The sequence below is a fragment of the Rana temporaria genome, chromosome 1 (assembly GCF_905171775.1).
Source record: "Rana temporaria chromosome 1, aRanTem1.1, whole genome shotgun sequence".
In the NCBI taxonomy this organism is placed as follows: Eukaryota; Metazoa; Chordata; class Amphibia; order Anura; family Ranidae; genus Rana; species Rana temporaria.
The window spans coordinates 353,942,347-353,960,096 of NC_053489.1; the positions used below are offsets into that span (position 1 = coordinate 353,942,347).

General features: G+C 41.3%; 1 protein-coding gene across 2 annotated transcripts in view; it reads right to left on the minus strand.

Annotated features, from left to right (window-relative positions):
• CPAMD8 (C3 and PZP like alpha-2-macroglobulin domain containing 8) overlaps window positions 1–17,750 on the minus strand; it is a 307,162-nt gene that overhangs the window by 44,392 nt on the left and 245,020 nt on the right. For both annotated transcript variants that reach the window (XM_040321178.1, XM_040321172.1), the window contains exons 36-38: window positions 15,577–15,664; window positions 6,194–6,268; window positions 4,190–4,295 (exon numbers count right to left, since the gene is read on the minus strand). In XM_040321178.1, the coding sequence (XP_040177112.1) occupies window positions 4,190–4,295; window positions 6,194–6,268; window positions 15,577–15,664 (269 nt within the window). The remainder of the gene's footprint in view (window positions 1–4,189; window positions 4,296–6,193; window positions 6,269–15,576; window positions 15,665–17,750) is intronic.

Genomic DNA, 17,750 nt, shown 5'->3' on the forward strand with positions numbered 1-17,750 from the left:
AGCAGGATTCCTATTACAGGACCAACTTGTCCCACAACGACAGGATGTAGGAGTCTGTAGTGGAACTTGGCTAATGGGACTGCCCCGAAAGAGGCTACTATAAGCCCCAGAACTCTCAAGCAGAAGCAAAGATTTGGGCAACTTTGAAGATTCTCCAATGGAAGAAAAACTCTTGATAGAATAGTGCCTAAAATAAGACCAAGATAATCCATTCAGTACCCAAAACAAAAGTGCTAGTATCGCCCTGGCTAAAAATTAGCACTACTCAGCGCTCAAGAGTAAACAATGAAGATAATTGGCAGTAGAATGTGAGTGTGAATAAACACATTTAAATAAAGCAGCTGCTTAAAATACATAAAACATCACATAAACAGTAATTAAAAAAAACTCTCTTAATAGTCCCAGAGTCCAGTATACTACTGTAGCAGCGCTACTCTCAAACCATCGTCTGAAAGACCTCTATATGTAGTGCATATAGGAAACAATAATGATGCAGGTAAACGAGATATGGTTGATCAGGATATTCATTAATCAGTGCTCCTTTCACCAGGGGGTAGTCACAACGTGGGGGGATATTCTCCCCTTTTGGGATGCACTCACCAAAATGTGAAATAAAATCAGCATAGAATCATCATCTGTCTTGGATGTTACACTCTCCACCACTTGCTTTCGCTTGTTGAGTCAAAACCGCAATCCTTTTTTTCTGATCTGATCACTGTTTCATCATGTCCTGTTCTCTGCCATTCCAGTTCATTAACCACCTGGTGAAATCTCTGGGCTTTGCCGTGAGATCCCACAGAGTGTAACATCCAAGACAGATGTACATGATGATTCCATGCTGATTTTATTTCACATTTTGGTGAGTGCATCCCCAAAAGGGGAGAATATCCCCCCACGTGGTGACTACCCCCTTGTGAAAGGAGCACTGATTAATGAATATCCTGATCAACCACATCTTGTTTACCTGCACCATTATTGTTTCCTATATGCACTACATATAGAAGTCTTTCAGACAGTGGTTTGAGAGTAGCGCTGCTACAGTAGTATACTGGACTCTGGGACTATTTAGAGAGGTTTTTTTATTACTGTTTGTGTGATGATTCAGTACCAGCACTGACTTCTAAAGTTTCAGGACCCAGACAAGCCTTGGCAAGGTTTCGAAAGTTTGAGCTACATTCTTTGGCCAGAACCTGTCCCTACTGTTCACTCAACAGGAAGTCATCCAGATATTCCACAATCGGGATGCCCTGGAAGTCCAGCAAGGCTAGCACAAGGGTCAGCACCTTGATGATCGCTCCAGTTATTGAAGATAGATTGGTGGATTCCATGAAGAATTTCTGAGACTGGATGAAGACTTTAAGGGCCTTGAGATCCAAGATGGGGCATTTGACAATTTTTGGTTTAGGAGCTATGAACACATTTACTGGGAGGATGACCCTCTGCTCCAGAAGACCCATGGGGCCTGCATGGAGATCTGCCAATCTATGCAGTGAAACCGGCAGGCTGGAAGACATGAACGGAGCAGGAGGCATACATCGGACCCCTGGAAACCACCTCCTGCGCCCAAGCATCTGAGACGCTGGCTGTCCAAATGTCTGCCAAGGTTAACTGACATGCTGAATAAGCACGCCTGACAAAGCTAGGAAAGACTACTCCAGCAGGCAGCAAAATTCCAGTCTGTTGGTGTTAGATGCTTCAAGGGTGCACTGCAGACAGCACTGGACTGTCCCCCATGTGTTTAGGATTTGACAGCAAGAGAGGTTCAGGTGGGCAGAGATGACCCGGTCTCCATAGGTGGACAACAGATCCATGTGTCACTTGCAGTCAGGAGCATTGGTGAGAAGGCGTTTCCTCAACACTGGATGGCGGAAACACTTGCGCGACAATCCAACCAACGGATTACATCAGGACTCAGATCCACAGTGTTAACCAAAATGTGGTGAAGCAATCAGAAAATGTGTACTTCAATGGTGCAACAGTAATAAAGGAAGGCTCCTGGTCTCAGCCTGCACTCATTTACGAAGCAAGTCTTCAGAAACAGGATCACACCTGGAGCCTTACCACAGCTGTGGACCCAGAAAGTGTTCTGTGGCTAACAGCGCATTCAAGTCTGGATAGCACCATGATGCAGAGTCCAGTTCCCAAGGGTCTAATTCCAGGCTATCAATTGTCCAGCCCTGTGGCATTCCGAAGCTAATGCCGTGGGAATACTAATCCAAATAGCTGTGCATAAAGATCAGTTCAGGTAGCTTGTAGAGGAAACTTAATTGAAGAAAAAAGAAAAGATGTCCACCCTCCTAGACACTAGTAAAAAAAAGTGTTCAAATCCCCATATTAGGTGGCCCATAGCCAAAACAGGAAATATGGGGAAATCCCTGCACATTACGGGAATTCCTTGGGGCCCCCAGGTCACCAGAGATCTACTGTCCCCATTGGAAGATTTCCCCTCTGTTACTTTTCTGGGGACAATTCAATATTTGAAATTTTCTTTTACTTTTAAAGATAATGGTAAACAGGACAAATAGAGAGGGTGAATCTCCCTAGCAGGGGCACAAACAGCAATAAAAAAAAACGATAAGTGTTTTAATCCATCTCGACTGTACAAAACTGCCTTTAGTTATACTTTAATAATTGTATATTATACATATATATCATAGTGATCAAGACAGAATACCCCTATTGCTGTGTTGATCACCTCCATAGACGTTAAAGTAATTAACTTTGTGTAAGTAATATGAGGTTGTCAAGCATACAGTATCAACAGATGCAACGCAAACATGAATAAAAACATTTTTTTTTAAATAATTTGTTTCCAAAAAACACGGAATAAACCTAGCTCTCGTAGAGCATAAAGACAGTCACAATACAAAATCTCTCAGCTTTGTAAACATGCCCATTATTAATACAACAATCAATTATATACAGTATATTAAAGAGTATCCCACATGTTTATGTGTTTCCCCAGTCTAGCTTGCTTCTTTTGGACATGGATAACCCACATAGTACAATATATCTATTCATCTCAAACAGGGAATGGGAATGCCCAAAATTTATTTTGAAACAAAAAAACAAGAAACAGCCCTTGGGATGCACGATGGCTTAAATATACACTATATTGCCAAAAGTGTTGGGACACCTGCCTACACGCACATGAACTTTAAAGGCATCCCAGTCATAGTCCACAGGGTTCAATATTGAGTTGGCCCACCCTTTGCAGCTATAACCACTTCAACTCTTTTGGTAAGGCTGTCCACGAGGTTTAGGAGTGTGTCTATGTTTTACCATTCTTCCCGAAAGTGCATTTATGAGGCCAGGCACTGATGTTGGACGAGGAGGCGTGGCTCGCAGTCTCCGCTCTAATTCATCCCAAATGTGTTCTATTGGGTTGAGGCCAAGACTCTGTGCAGGCCAGTAAAGTTCCTCCACCTCAAACCCGCTCAACCATGTCTTTATGGACCTTGCTTTTTGCACTGGTGCGCAGTCATGTTGGAACAGGAAGGGCCCATCCCCAAACTGTTTGCACAAAGTTGGGAGCATGAAATCAGCCAAAATGTCCTGGTATGCTGACGCCTTAAAAGTCCCTTCACTGGAACTAAGGGGCCAAGTCCAACCCCTGAAAAAACAAGCCCACACCATAATTTTTTGAACCAGTGCACAAAAGCAAGGTCCACAAAGACATGGATCAGCGAGTTTGAGGTGGAGGAACTTTACTGGCCTGCATAGAGTCCTGACCTCAACCCCATAGGACACCATTGGGATGAATTAGAGCGGAGACTGCGAGCCAGGCCTTCTCGTCCAACATCAGTGCCTGACCTCACAAATGCGATTCTGGAAGAATGGTCAAACATTCCCAAAGACATACTCCTAAACCTTGTGGACAGCCTTCCCAGGAGAGATGAAGCTGTTATAGCTATAAAGGGGTGGGCCATCTCAATACAGACTAAGACTGGGATGTCATTAAAGTTGATGTACGTGTAAAGGCAGGTGTCCCAATACTTTTGGCAATATAGTGTATGTCCATACCAAGCATTCTCATTTGTATACATGCCTGTATACTATTATAATGATTGGTTGCCTTTTTCTTGCAAGCTTACATGAGAATGCAATATGAAATGAAAATAAAACACGAAGCAGCTTGTCTCAAAAGATATTGCTGCCTATCCATAAGACAGGCTTATATGGCACTTACTTGGTTCATAGTAGTCATAGATTTTTACTGGAACAGGTGCAGTTTTTCCCACAACATATTCCCTAAATGCTTGCATCTTTACACATGTCATACATTGGCTTGGTATCTGCAAACAAACAAATCAGATTCAGCATGGAGCTGTGTATGTACTGTCTGCTAAACAATCCTGGCAGCTATTATATAAAAAATGTCACAGACAGAAGTTTACAAGAGCCACTGCAGCAAAAGTGCTTACATACTTTGAGTAGGCTAGGCAGAGACTTAAAGTGGTTGTAAACCCCCCCCCCCCCCAAAAAAAACCCTGCAAGACAAAGGCATAATGAGCTAGTATGACTAGCATACTAGCTCATTATGAATTACTTACCTTAGATCGAAGCCCTCCTCGTGTCCCCCTCCGGCCGCAGACATCTCTCCCAGAGGTTACTTCCGGGTATTGCCGCTCCGGCGCTGTGTTTGGCCGGAGCAGTGATGACATCACTTTGCGCATGCGCGCGGGAGCCGTTAAAACATCCATTATCCATTCTAAAAACCGGCATTCTCAGTGTGCCTGCGCTGATGTTGCGCCATAGACATCGGTGCATTTTTCTCTGCAAATATCTCCCTAACCGTGTAGGTTAAGGAGATAATTCTTGCACCTACAGATAAGCCTTAATCTAGGCTTACCTGTAGGTGCAAGTGATCAGAGAGAGTTTACAACCACTTTAAAGTGGTTGTATACTCCATTCATTAAATCTGACCTAGGCACATATATCTGTAGTGTTTACTTCTCTCTCGCCAAATCTCTAAATGCTGTTGCTTTCTGCTGCTCCATTTCTCTGTAATCAGCATAGTCATTTTTGACAAGTTCTCCGACATACAAGATAACAGCAGCTGGAAATGTGAGTCAGGGAGGGAGCTTAGAGGTAGATAAGCATAGAGCTTGTCTAATCACAGTGCAGCTCTGCAATTTCCTTCGTTCATCTGCCTATGTGCAGGGCCAGATTAAAAACATCATGAGCCTGGTGATGAGGATTTTGGTGGGCCTTTTATAAATAATAAATAAATAAATATACAAACAATTTTTTGTTATAACAAATTAAATGAAAGAGAGAGAGGCAGGATGAGAAAGAGAGAGAGAGGATGAGAGAGGGGTGAGGGGTAAGGGAGGGAGGATGAGAGAGAAAGGGGGGATGAGAAAGAGAGGATGCGCATGAGCATGCATGGGAATGACATCAACACAGCCCAGCCAAGGCACAGAGCCCAGAAGGAAGACCGGGTGAGGATGGAAGCGCCCAGGACCCACCGTACAGATCACAGCACTGGAGGGCTCAGTCTGACAATTTAAGTGTACCCTAATGTGCTAATATGCTGTGCATATTTGTACACTATGGCATAACCTACCTCAGGGCCTCTAAAAAGTAGTAATGTTAGCGAAGTTTACTACCGCTTTATTATCACAGGATCCCAGGCGCCTCTCATGGGGCACCCTACTGACCCAGTGGTCCTTGGGCAGTGCCTAAGTGCACAGTTGCCAACATTTCAAAAATATTTTTAAGGGACACTTTTTTTTACAAGTGCTATATTTAGAGTAGCTGAGATCCCCGATGTTCCTCTATACATCACAGTAGTAATCACAAAATTAAATAAGTACTAATAATGGGCAGAACAAAATATGAGGACTGAGAAGATTTCCTTTAGTTGAACTAGCAAAAGTGTGCCCATTCTAGAGCTGGTAATGTTAAGAATATTCAGTATAATTTTAAAGAACTGTTTTTGTGGGTAAGAGGCGTAGGAGAAGTACAGGGAGAAGACCTGCAGCTAGGCAACACTGCTGGATTGATCTTAGGAGACAGGTAAATATTTAGGGGCAAGTAACAGATAACCAAAACGTTTAACTTAATGCAGGGAATACAGTAAGGTACAAAATGTTTAAACTTTAGAACCACTTCAATGTAGCAATATACTAATCTACTATATATACGGTGTGTATAGATGTAGCTGGGTGTTGTATTGCAGGATACTTACCTCATCAAAATAGAACAGAACTTTTCTTCCTTCAACCTCATAGCGTTTAAGACCAATCTGTTTATTGAGGAGCAACTGCAAGGAGATAAGGTACAATAAGCAATAATAAGATGTTTGCAATTACCATAAAATCTTTTTTTTAGAGTACATTGAGGGACACAGAAATTCAGAAACAGCAAATAAAACCTAAGCCAGCCCTGCATAACCCAGCCTCTGCCCAGTATATCTCGGTTTTTGAGAAAGTAGTCGTAGGGGGAAGTAACAACACACAGAGGGGTGTTGTCCCTCAGTAGACGCAAAAGATAATAATATTTTACAACAGAAAAAAAAATTGTTTTGTTAATTTTTCATTGAAGAGAACAGGATTTCAGAAATAGGTGGTACATTTAAAAGCAGCTCAAAAGAGGGGTGGGTAAAAGCCACTGAGAGACCCAAGATATTGGGAACCAAACAGAACACAGGAGCACCTGAAAAACCAAAGTCTAAATCTGAACCAAGGGAGAAATCTTAGCAGGACACAGAAGCTACTGTGCCCGGGAGGAGACCCCAGAAGATTAACCTGATGTTCCAGATGCAGTAGCTTCTGCCAAGCGTAATAACACTAACAAGAAAACAGTAAACTTGAATCAGCTCAGCTCCAAGCTGTGAGAACCCATCAGCAATCCACCAAAACAGATAGAACAGCCAGTTACTTGAAAATAGGTAATCCAGACCAAACAGCAAGGTGTGGTCAACAAAAAAATAACTTTCTGGGATAAGTCCCAGAACAACTGATCACTAAAAGGAAATTTTGAGAACCTAAAATAGGTCCAATAGAAAAAAAACAAAAAAAGAAAACAGCCAGTCTACATGAAAAGGCACAGGCTTCATAACCTTAACCTCTAGGATTCAGGCAAAGAAGGTTCTATTATATGCTGGGTCCGACAGACAACTTTGCAGTAAGATGTCAGTGACCTGTGAGATGCAAGAGCTCCTGTGATATCCTAATATAGTTACATAGTTGGTAAGGTTGAATAAAGACAGTTCAGCCTGTTTGGGTGTGGGTGTGTGTTTGTCAATACAATCTCCCATATCCCTGTATATTGCGCTCACTGAGAGTTTTTTTCAAATTATTAACACTCCCTGCTGGCGCCACCAACTGCGGAAGGGAGTTCAACATCCGTACCGCTCAAACAGTAAAGAGCCCTCTCACCGTTTAAGGTTAATGCGCTTCTCCTCCAACTTCATTGAGAGGCCGTGTATTTTCTTAAGTGACCTGAGACTGAATAGTTTTTTTCCCTATGCTAGTATTACCATTTAGATATTTGTAATTTGCAATCATATCCACTCTTTTTTTGTTCCCCTCTTAAGCGTCTCTTTTCCAGGGAGATGGCCAACCAGCCCTAATGCCTGGTATTAAAAAAAACCCCACAAGTGTCCCCTAATTTAGACTTTCTGAAAGAAGAAGAAGGGTAAAACTAACTTCCACACAAGAAAAGGCATGTAGCAAAACACACCACAACCCAGACTGGTAAAAAAAAGACACCAGAAGCAAATTAGAATGAGCAAGACATCTACCTAGGGTACCCAAAGCAGATGCACCGTAGACACCTCGTCAGCATCCCGAGCACACAGCAGAGTGTTCTGTGCATTTGCACATATATTAGTCCCATGCAAAACACTAGTTTTGATGCTTCCAATCTACATAACTAAAGCACAAGGCTCCAAACAGTTGCTTTAGCCTCGCCCATGAGGGGAATCCCCTCATTCTGACACGCCTTGACATAATACATTTATAATACAGAAGAGAGAGTCACACCAGAAAGATCAAGCTTGAATTTCAGAAGGGAGTAAACTGCCTGTCTGTAAAATCCAGGTAAGCACACTGTCTACCCTCTTGGTGGTCTGACTGTTCAGGTGAATCACTGCTGCATCCACAATGGGAAAGGACCACCGACTAATAAATTCACTGAAAAAGTTCTGCAACTCTCAAGCGAAATCCAGGAACTTGGTGCGTTTCCAATCCTCATAGAGGAAGGGGCCATACAGTGGATGACACTGGTTCCAAGGCTTGGACCAGCAAGCTGGTTTTCCAGGTGCAGGAGAGTATGCACTGCATCCATAAGGTTTTAAATGATTCCCTGCAAATCTGAGCTCACTTCCTTACCAGAAGAAGCCTCACCAGAAGAAGACTGTTGGGACTCAAAGGCTCAAGAGCTTATGTAGAAGGGTCAGGCTGTCCAGAGCCAGACTCTGCAGGGGACAGCATTGGAGAGCCCTTAGTGCATAGCACTCTACCCCATAGATGACATCAGTGCTCAATCCCTCAGCCTTAAAGCAATTCTTCGCCCCGTTTGAAAAAACAGCTACAAATACTGGAAGGAGAACTTCCGGTGGAAATTGGCAGAATTTCAAAACAGTGCCCAGTGATGCAGTGGTGAGATAGCTTTTACTGCTTAGCCTGACTGGCCATACTCACTAAGTAAATCTTCCAAAATAGAGTCACACTTGGGGCTATGCCACACCTTTGGATCTGAAAAGAGCTCTGTGGCTAACACAGTACACTGAAGCCTAGACAGTGACACAACCCAGAGTCCAGTCACATTCCAGGCTAGCCCCATACGTTCAGTCCAGCGGGGTCAGGGTACAGTCTCCAAACAGGTCTCAGTTGCTGTTGATCTGGACAACATACCATGAATATAGAGGGTTATCAAATAGTGGAATTCAAACTTTTTTCAGCAGAGCTGGAGAAAAGATATACAACCTCTTAGAACACTAGCAAAAACCGGAGGCATGCTGGATAGAGGAGTGGTTATACGGGGGCTAGCTTGCCAGTATAACACAATTGTTTAGGAATTTCTATGAACTGAAATAAAGCCATGAAATAAAGTTGTTTATGAATGAGAAAAGGTATGCACTGGTATTCTTTGCCAAAAATCCTAGCGTTTCCCCTTTTATTACATAATAGAGATCCTATTATCTTTCCTTCTTCTTTGAACATAGGTTTATTAGAACATAAGTAGCCTTTCCCAGTACAGATTTTTTATTCTGCCGTCTATCCCGATATTACTGAAATACTGCAGTTTTTACATAAAATAACAGTGTGCTTACATAATGACTATGAAAAGCAGTAACATGTAAATAAAATGGAATGCTTATATCACTGGCACCAAAAAATAGATGGTGACAGACAGCTATTTGTTTAAGTTCATGATCTGATGCACAGAAGTAATTTGAAAGATTTCTCTAACTGGCCCCAAAGACTCCTAATGAGACCAATAAAAGAAAATTCCTCTCCCTGCTGAGAACCCCACACATTTCCCGGATATATCTTTCCAACAGGGCTCCGTCTGGACTGTGGAATGCCCAGGACGCCTTTTGCCATGGGGTGCTGGAGACAAACTGCAATGCCCCCTGCCTTCATAATAACCAACCCTTACCCAATTAGCTAGAAGCTTGTCCTGTAACATTTTCAGTGCTGGACAGAACAATTCTACAAACTAGAACCGGGTTTAAGAAATCTCACCATCTCCAGAGTTAACTGGCAGGACTCACACATATTTAGGTGACACTGACATGGGTTAGCAGGTGGGTCATTGGCTCCCAATAAACAGACATAGGTTTTAAGATAACAATTATTTTTTTATTTTATAATTTTTAATCTTCATCAAGGCACAATAAAGATATATACAATCATAACATATTTTTCATGCAATCCCTCACACTTTCTTTTCGACCACCACCTGCAGACACCACCAGCTTATAGATGTTGAGATCAAAGCAAAAATTTGTCTGATCATTATTGTTTCTTATGACTTAAAGTGGAACGTCACTCTCAATCAAAATTGATTATTTTTAATCCTTATGCTGCTAGCATTAGCAAACAGATAGGAAAGTATATTTACTTGTTTTACTATTTTTTTTTTTGCATTTCTTCAGTTACTTCATGGTTACTTCATGGTTTCCATGCCATTCCATATTTTTAATCCTTATGCTGCTAGCATTAGCAAACAGATAGGAAAGTATATTTACTTGTTTTACTATTTATTTATTTTTTGCATTTCTTCAGTTACTTCATGGTTTCCATGCCTAAGAAAATGATGCTATACATCCCAGGAGTCTTCAGGAGGGAAAGTGGGAAGCAGGGGTTTTCTCAGCTAAGCACACCCTTCTGCCTGCATTATTGAGCTAAGGGCAGATAGATTCCAGGAAGTAAATGCTATATTAATCATCTGTCCTTACTCAAGATGGCCATAACCAGACATGCTAGAGGGTGCTTTTCAAAGTGATTTCTCAGCAAAAAAAAAAACATGGATGAATGGATACGTTTTCTGTGCTCTCTGTCTAAGTGCTAGTGTCAGTGCTCTCTGTCTTGGTCAGTGCTGGTGTCATCACTCTGTCTCGGTCAGTGCTGGTATCAGTGTGACCACCTGTGATTGACAGCCTTTGACCCCTCCCTCTGACCTTCCCTCATGCCAGCTCACCCAGAGTTTCACTGTGGGGGGCTGGGAGGTTGGCCCAGTGTTCTATCAGATTACCGCTACCCATCAGATTGTGCAACAGAAGTGACGTTCCCGTGAAAAATACTGCGCATGCATTATGCGTTCCAAAATGCGTTCCATGGCACTATGCGTTTCAAACACTTTAACATCTAACGGGTAGCGGTATTGTTTTAGAAGACCCAACCAGACATCTTAGTACACCCAGCTACGTCTTGAATTTCAGAGTAATTTTAGCAATAAATTTGTTTATATAAATGAATATAGTGTATTGACATCTGTGATGCTGTGTGGATGTTATATTTTGAAAGCTTACACGTTTAGCACTGAGCAGTGCGGGGTGTACCTTCCTAATGCTGGCATTCAGCTTCTTTCAAAATGTAACATCAAACCAGCATCACGATGTCAATATACTATATTTATTTATATACACTCACTGTATTGCTAAAATTACTCTGAAATTCGAGACTTAGCTGGGTGCACCAAGATGTCCGCATGGGTGTTCTATAAGAAAACTGCTACCTGTCAGATCATGAAGTGTTTGTAACGCATAGCGCAAGCACTTCTGTAACACAATTTGATGGGTAGTGGCAATCTGATAGAACACCAGGCGTTCCACATCCTTCGCTGGCACTGCCTGCTGATCAGCTTTTCTGCAGCTATCTCCTGCCAGAAGCTCTTCCTCTATGGGGAGTCCCGGAGGACCTATGAAGCCAAGTTCAAAGAGCTCCATGAGTACAGCACTGACCGAGACAGAGCGCTGACAGGGGACAAGATGGTGTGAAAGGCAGCTTAGCTACTATACAAAGGACAAACGTACGATACCAGCAATTACCTGGCGTTTTTAGACAGTATACAGAGTGGTGCACTTAACGCACCTAACCCATGTAAGTACCCAGCATTGGGGTTTTATTTGTCTGCACAATAAACAGTTTTAAACAATATTATGCCATGGAGTTTCTTTTTACCATTTTTCATGTGAGGAGACAGCACCAGTAAGCAGCTTTGAAACAGACAGCCTGCCTAGAATCCCTAAAGTGATTCATAAGCGTGTTTGACCAAACCTAGCTGTAAGGTCACACGCTCAGAGGTGAGCAGCCATTACCTGAGGGTGGGGAGCACCTGAGTGTGAACACTGTAGCAAGCTGTTTGTCACATTTTTTTGAAGTCACTAAATATATATCAAAAATACTTTATATCAACTTCATTGGACGTATTTTCCATCTTGAATGCACTACAGCACTTTGTGATTCACGTTTGTGGCACTATAATTTTATGAATTATCTATTTATTACGGTATATCCTACTGTGTAGCACTATATTTATATATTTGATTTATTTGCACATTTTAATATCATATAATAATTTATATATTTACAGCGGCGTGTGACATATATCACAGTATAATTTACAGATAAAATATATTTCATTCATTTTAATTTAGGAAGATTTTGGGTGAGATAGCGCATCACATTAATTTAATTTAATTGGCTTCACACGGTATATGAGACGTGATTAGTGCTAGCAGCTGTCACTTTTACTTTCATTTGTTGATCAAATTTTTTTATATTTGCACTAGGTAGCTTGCAAGATTCTCACAGGCATTTATACAGTAATCAGTGCATTTTTATAGCACTGATCGCTGTATAAATGTGAATGGTCCTAAAATAGTGTCAAAAGTGTCCAATATGTCCGCCACAATGTCACAGTCATAATAAAAATCGCAGATCGCCGCCATTACTAGTAAAAAAAAATAATAATAATAAAAATACCATAAATCTGTCCCCTATTTTGTAGGCGCTATAACTTTTGCGCAAACCAATCAATATATACACTTATTGCAATTTTTATTACCAAAAATTTGTCGAAGAATACATATCGGCCTAAACTGAGGTGATCAAATACCACCAAAAGAAAGCTCTATTTGTGGGGGAAAAATTATAAAAATGTCATTTGGGTACAGCATCGCATGACCGTGCAATTGTCATTCAAAATCTTACAGTGCTGAAAACTGAAAATTAGCCTGGGCAGGAAGGGGGTGAAAATGCCCTGTATTGAAGTAGTTAAACTGAGTGATAGTGCTTACAAAAGAAAATTGTTTATTTTGAGACATTGTGATTATGTATGGGTATGGAAGCCTTTCTGACCTGATTGGTCTCGTGATGGATGGTGTCAAAGCATACCCAGGTGGATGACACTGATGCCCTCTCTCTCCATGCAACACAGTGTTCAGGCCTGGTGATCAGCCGATTAGGCCTGAGCACTATCACATGGTTCACTGTCACATTCTTCACCATACCTGGAAGCCCTCAAAAGTGTGGAGAGGGGTTGAGAGAGTGTTGATTGGTGAGTATACCTTACATGAAGGGTAGGTTATTAAGAGGCACAGTCACTTTACCCATAGTGGGCAAAGTGACAGAGTCTCTTTAAGGTAAGACTTTACATAAAATCTAAAAATGTGTGAATAGGCAGGGATTTTTGTTTTGCTGAATAATCAGATTTTGCCTCTTCTGCAATAAAGTGTTTTTAACTGCCTGTTCACAATCTTCATAAAATGCCATGACAGCACAAATACCCACAAATGACCCCTTTTTGGAAAGTAGACCGTCTGAGGCATTTAGTAAGAGGCATTGAGAGGTTTTTGAAGTTTTAATTCTATGTCACAATTTTTTTTTTGAACATTTTTTTTTTTTACATATTGTCACCATTGCAGTACAGCGTCATCATATGACTGCTGTGGTGGTGATCAGGGACACTGACTGGTGACAATATGTTAAAAAGTAAATAAATAAAAACATTTTATTACATTTTTTAAGCATTTTTTTTTCTTTTCTTTAACATATATTTTTACAATTTGTTTTACATACTTTCATCAGAGTAGTTCAGTGTCACCATACTAACACTGTACTATACTAAGGGGGCGATTAGGGATTTTTTTTTACACTTTGCTGTGTTTAAAGCGGTAGTAAACTCTTGGGAAAAAGAGTTTCCTTCCTCCTGCAAGGCAATATCATAAAGTGCTAGTATACACAGCATACATTATGAAAGACTTACCTTAAAACTAAGTCCTCCAGCGTTGCAGAAACTTCCATCTCCACCGGGTCTTCCTTCTGGGTTCGTGGGCTGCAGCCACTTGAATGGCTAAGCCACGATGACGTCACTCCCACACATGCACGCAGGATTCTCGGCCACGACACACAGCTATGAAGGAATGGCACGGGTGGTGGCTGGTGTTTTAATTATAAGCTATGATTAAGCACTAAGTTTTAGTGTGAAACGCGTCAACTGTGATCCTGTCTGCTGTGGCATGTACTTTGTGACCTTGTTTTATCAATAAAGGCACATTTTTTTGGAGTGCGTCTGTCCAAAATTCCTCCATTCATCCTCATTGCTATATGCATCGCCAGCACCTGTGGCTCCTGAGTCGGTGAAAAGGTTCATCATTAACAGCTTCTGCCTTGAGCAGTGACTCCCTCTTCCTGCCTCCTATGAGTGCCCATTAGTGCCTCCTATCAGTGCCCATTAGTGCCTTCTATCAGTGCCCATTAGTGCCTTCTATCAGTGCCCATTAGTGCCTTCTATCAGTGCCCATCAGTGCCTTCTATCAGTGCCCATTAATGCCTTCTATCAGTGCCCATTAATGCCTTCTATCAGTGCCCATTAATGCCTTCTATCAGTGCCCATTAATGTCTTCTATCAGTGCCCATCCGTGGCTTCTATCAGTGTCCATTAGTGCCTTCTATCAGTGTCCAAGGGACAAGGGACAGTGCTCATAGATGGGTAGGCAGTGGCGACAAGGGACAGTGCTCATAGATGTGTAGGGGGCGGCGACAAGGGTGACTTTGGGGGAGTGCCTGTACACCTATTATCTGAGAAGAAAACCTCTATATATTTATTCCCAACTGTAATTGGAGAAATAAACCCCAAGGCTCTTATTATAAATTGTTGAGATAAGGACTGAAGAGATCATTCCTCTCCCGCTATCAACAGGTTCCTTTTCAGCCCATGTGCATACAGCATATCTGGTTGCCTCCTATAGCTATACACTTCCCCTCATAGTCTAGGACGGTGCTGCTAAACAGGGGAATACAGGAGGCTGGTATCAAGTAAAAATCAGGTAGTTACATTAGTTGGAAATATTAATACATTTTATTATATTTTGTTAAACATTTCACTGCACTAATGAGTGCTACTTTATTTGTGCATGGAGTTCAGGTTTAAAATATGAAATGATTGTCAACTAAAAATAATGAAAGATTGCAAATATAATCTCAAACATCCCAAATTATATAATTTGGAAGCCTTTATTAACATGTATATGAGTACAGTTTTATAGATGTGCTCATATTTTACTTCAAACATCACTTTAACCACTGAGGCAGGGCTAATTTTTCCTGTCTAGTTTCCTGTGGTTAAACCAGGCAATTACTGTTCACATCCAAATTAAACAAACCATGTTCTTTGAGCCGGTCATATAAAGGAGATTTCCAAGGCGGGCATTATCTGACCCAATTAAGTCCAGATGTCTAACACCATGCAGCCCTCTAGGAAGTTGTAAAAACAGCTCCCACCAGAACGGATCAGTCACCCTGTTACTCCTAAAATGCATATACAATTCCTTTAACCCAGCAGGGGAGCTACAGACTCTCTGACAATATGGTCCAGGCTACTTTAAGGAATGATTTATCCCCCTCTGGACATGCCTTACTGAATTCTTCAAATACCAGCATTTCAAAACATTTAAAAGAATTAGATGGTAAATAGGATGCATGCGTGTTAAAAAATAAATAAGAATAAGGATTACATGGCACCAACATGAATAAGAACTGCTGCAAAGCCAGTGGGGTAATCAGCAAGCATTTACAGTATGTAAAATCAAAACTTCTACTTCTACATCTACATTACCTGTTCCAAACTTTCAATGTCTGCTCGAAAGCCTGAAAGCAAAGAAAGCTCAAGAACAGCCATGTTAGAAGCACCGGAATGAAGCCACCTAGAAAAAAAAGAGCATACAAATCAAGTCCAATTGTTTAGTCCAATTCTTACTGTAACACAATCACTTGTTCTGTAGTGCAGAGTAACATGTGCCCAGCTTCTAGGAAAGAAAGAGATTTTTACTTGAAATGCATCTTTACGCAGCAAAATGCATATATTTTTGCCTAAAATGGAAGAGTGTAAATAGGCCCCAAAAGTTGTTCTGCAGTCGAAATGTCCAACTACATGCTGAGGTCTTTGGCCAGCTTTGGTACAGGTACTCCTCACTTCACCACCAGGTTCCATTCCAACGACCAGGTCATTAACCACTTGCTTACTGGGCACATATACCCCCTTCCTGCCCAGGCGAAATTTCAGCTTCCGTCACTGCGTCGCTTTAACTGACAATTGTGTGGTCGAGCGACGTGGCTTCCAAACAAAATTGACATCCTTTTTTTCCCACAAATAGAGCTTTCTTTTGGTGGCATTTGATCACCTCTGCGGTTTTTATTTTTTGTGCTATAAACAAAAAAGAGCGTCAATTTTGAAAAAAAAAACCACAGTATTTTTTACTTTTTGATATAATAAAAAAAAAATTCTCAGTTTAGGCCGATACGTATTCTATTTCATTTTTTTGGTAAAGTGTATAGTGTCTGGTTTGCGCAAAAGTTTTAGCGCCTACAAAATAGGGGACATAATTATGATTTTTTTTTTATTTAATTTTTTTTACTAGTAATGGCGGCGATCTGCGATTTTTATTGGGACTTTGACATTATGGCGGACACATAAGACACTTTTGACACATTTTTGGGACCATTCACATTTATACAGCGAACAGTGCTATAAATATGCACTGATTACTGTATAAATGTGACTGGCAGGGGAGGGGTTAAATGTGTACCCTGCAAGGTGATTCTTACTGTGGGTGGAGGGGACTGACTGGGGGAGGTGACCGATCTGTGTCCCTATGTACAAGGGACACAGCATCGGTCTCCTCTCCCTGACAGGACGTGGATCTCTTTGTTTACACACAGAGATCCACGGTCCTGCTCAGTTACTGGGCACGCGCATCGCGTTCCCAGTAACGCGGCGGGTGTGCTCGCGCGCCACCTAGTGGCTTTAAAAGACGAGGACGTCATATGACGTCCTGTCAGAACAATAGAGCTATCGTGTCGCCGTCAAGTGGTTAAACAAATTGGTTGTTAAACGAGGAGTCACAAGAAATTTAAATTTTAAGCATTCTTAACTACTGTACTGTACTGTATTTTGAAAAAAACGTCTAAACACAAAACTCCAGCTCAATAAAGTTGTTTTCATTTGTATAAGTACAGAACACAAATTAAAATTCTGTACTGTACCGTTCAATACAATGATGTACAGCACGTCATTCAGGTGGGGAGAGCTGGTCATAAGTCCGGGCAGTCGTTAAACTTGTAAGTCGTTAAACAAGGAGTATCTATATAGTAAAATCTTTGCCTTTTTTATAACAGTTTCTTAGATAATCTCAATAAGCCTAGTTCCCACAGTATTCAGTATATAAACGCAAGTTATTTACAAAAGCATTGAGAAAACATTAAGATTTTTTTGACACCCTAAGAGGCACCGTTCACACTTGTGCAACTCCAAAGTTGTGCGATTTCACATTTCAACTATACATTGCGACTTTGATGCAACTTTGGATAGGCATGTCTTGGATGTGACTTTGCCTGTTGACTTTTGCACAACTGTTGCATTGATGGAATCCGCATCAAACTACTGCAGGAACCTTTTAAAGTTACTGCGACTTTATGTCGCATTGATTTGAACAGCTTCCATTGAAATACATGGGTTGCAATTTGTCATGTGACTTTATGTGTCCAAAGTTGCATGACAAGTCTCACAAATGTGTAAGGAGCCTAATACCCTGTACACACGATCGGTTCGTCTGATAAAAACGGACCAATGGACCGTTTTCTTCGGACGAACCGATCGTGTGTGGGCCCCATCAGTTTTTTTTCCCATCGGTGAAAAAAAAATAGAACCTGTTTTAAATTTTTCGTATGGTTAAAAAAACGATAGAAAAAAACGATCGTCTGTGGGGAAATCCATCGATCAAAAATCCACAC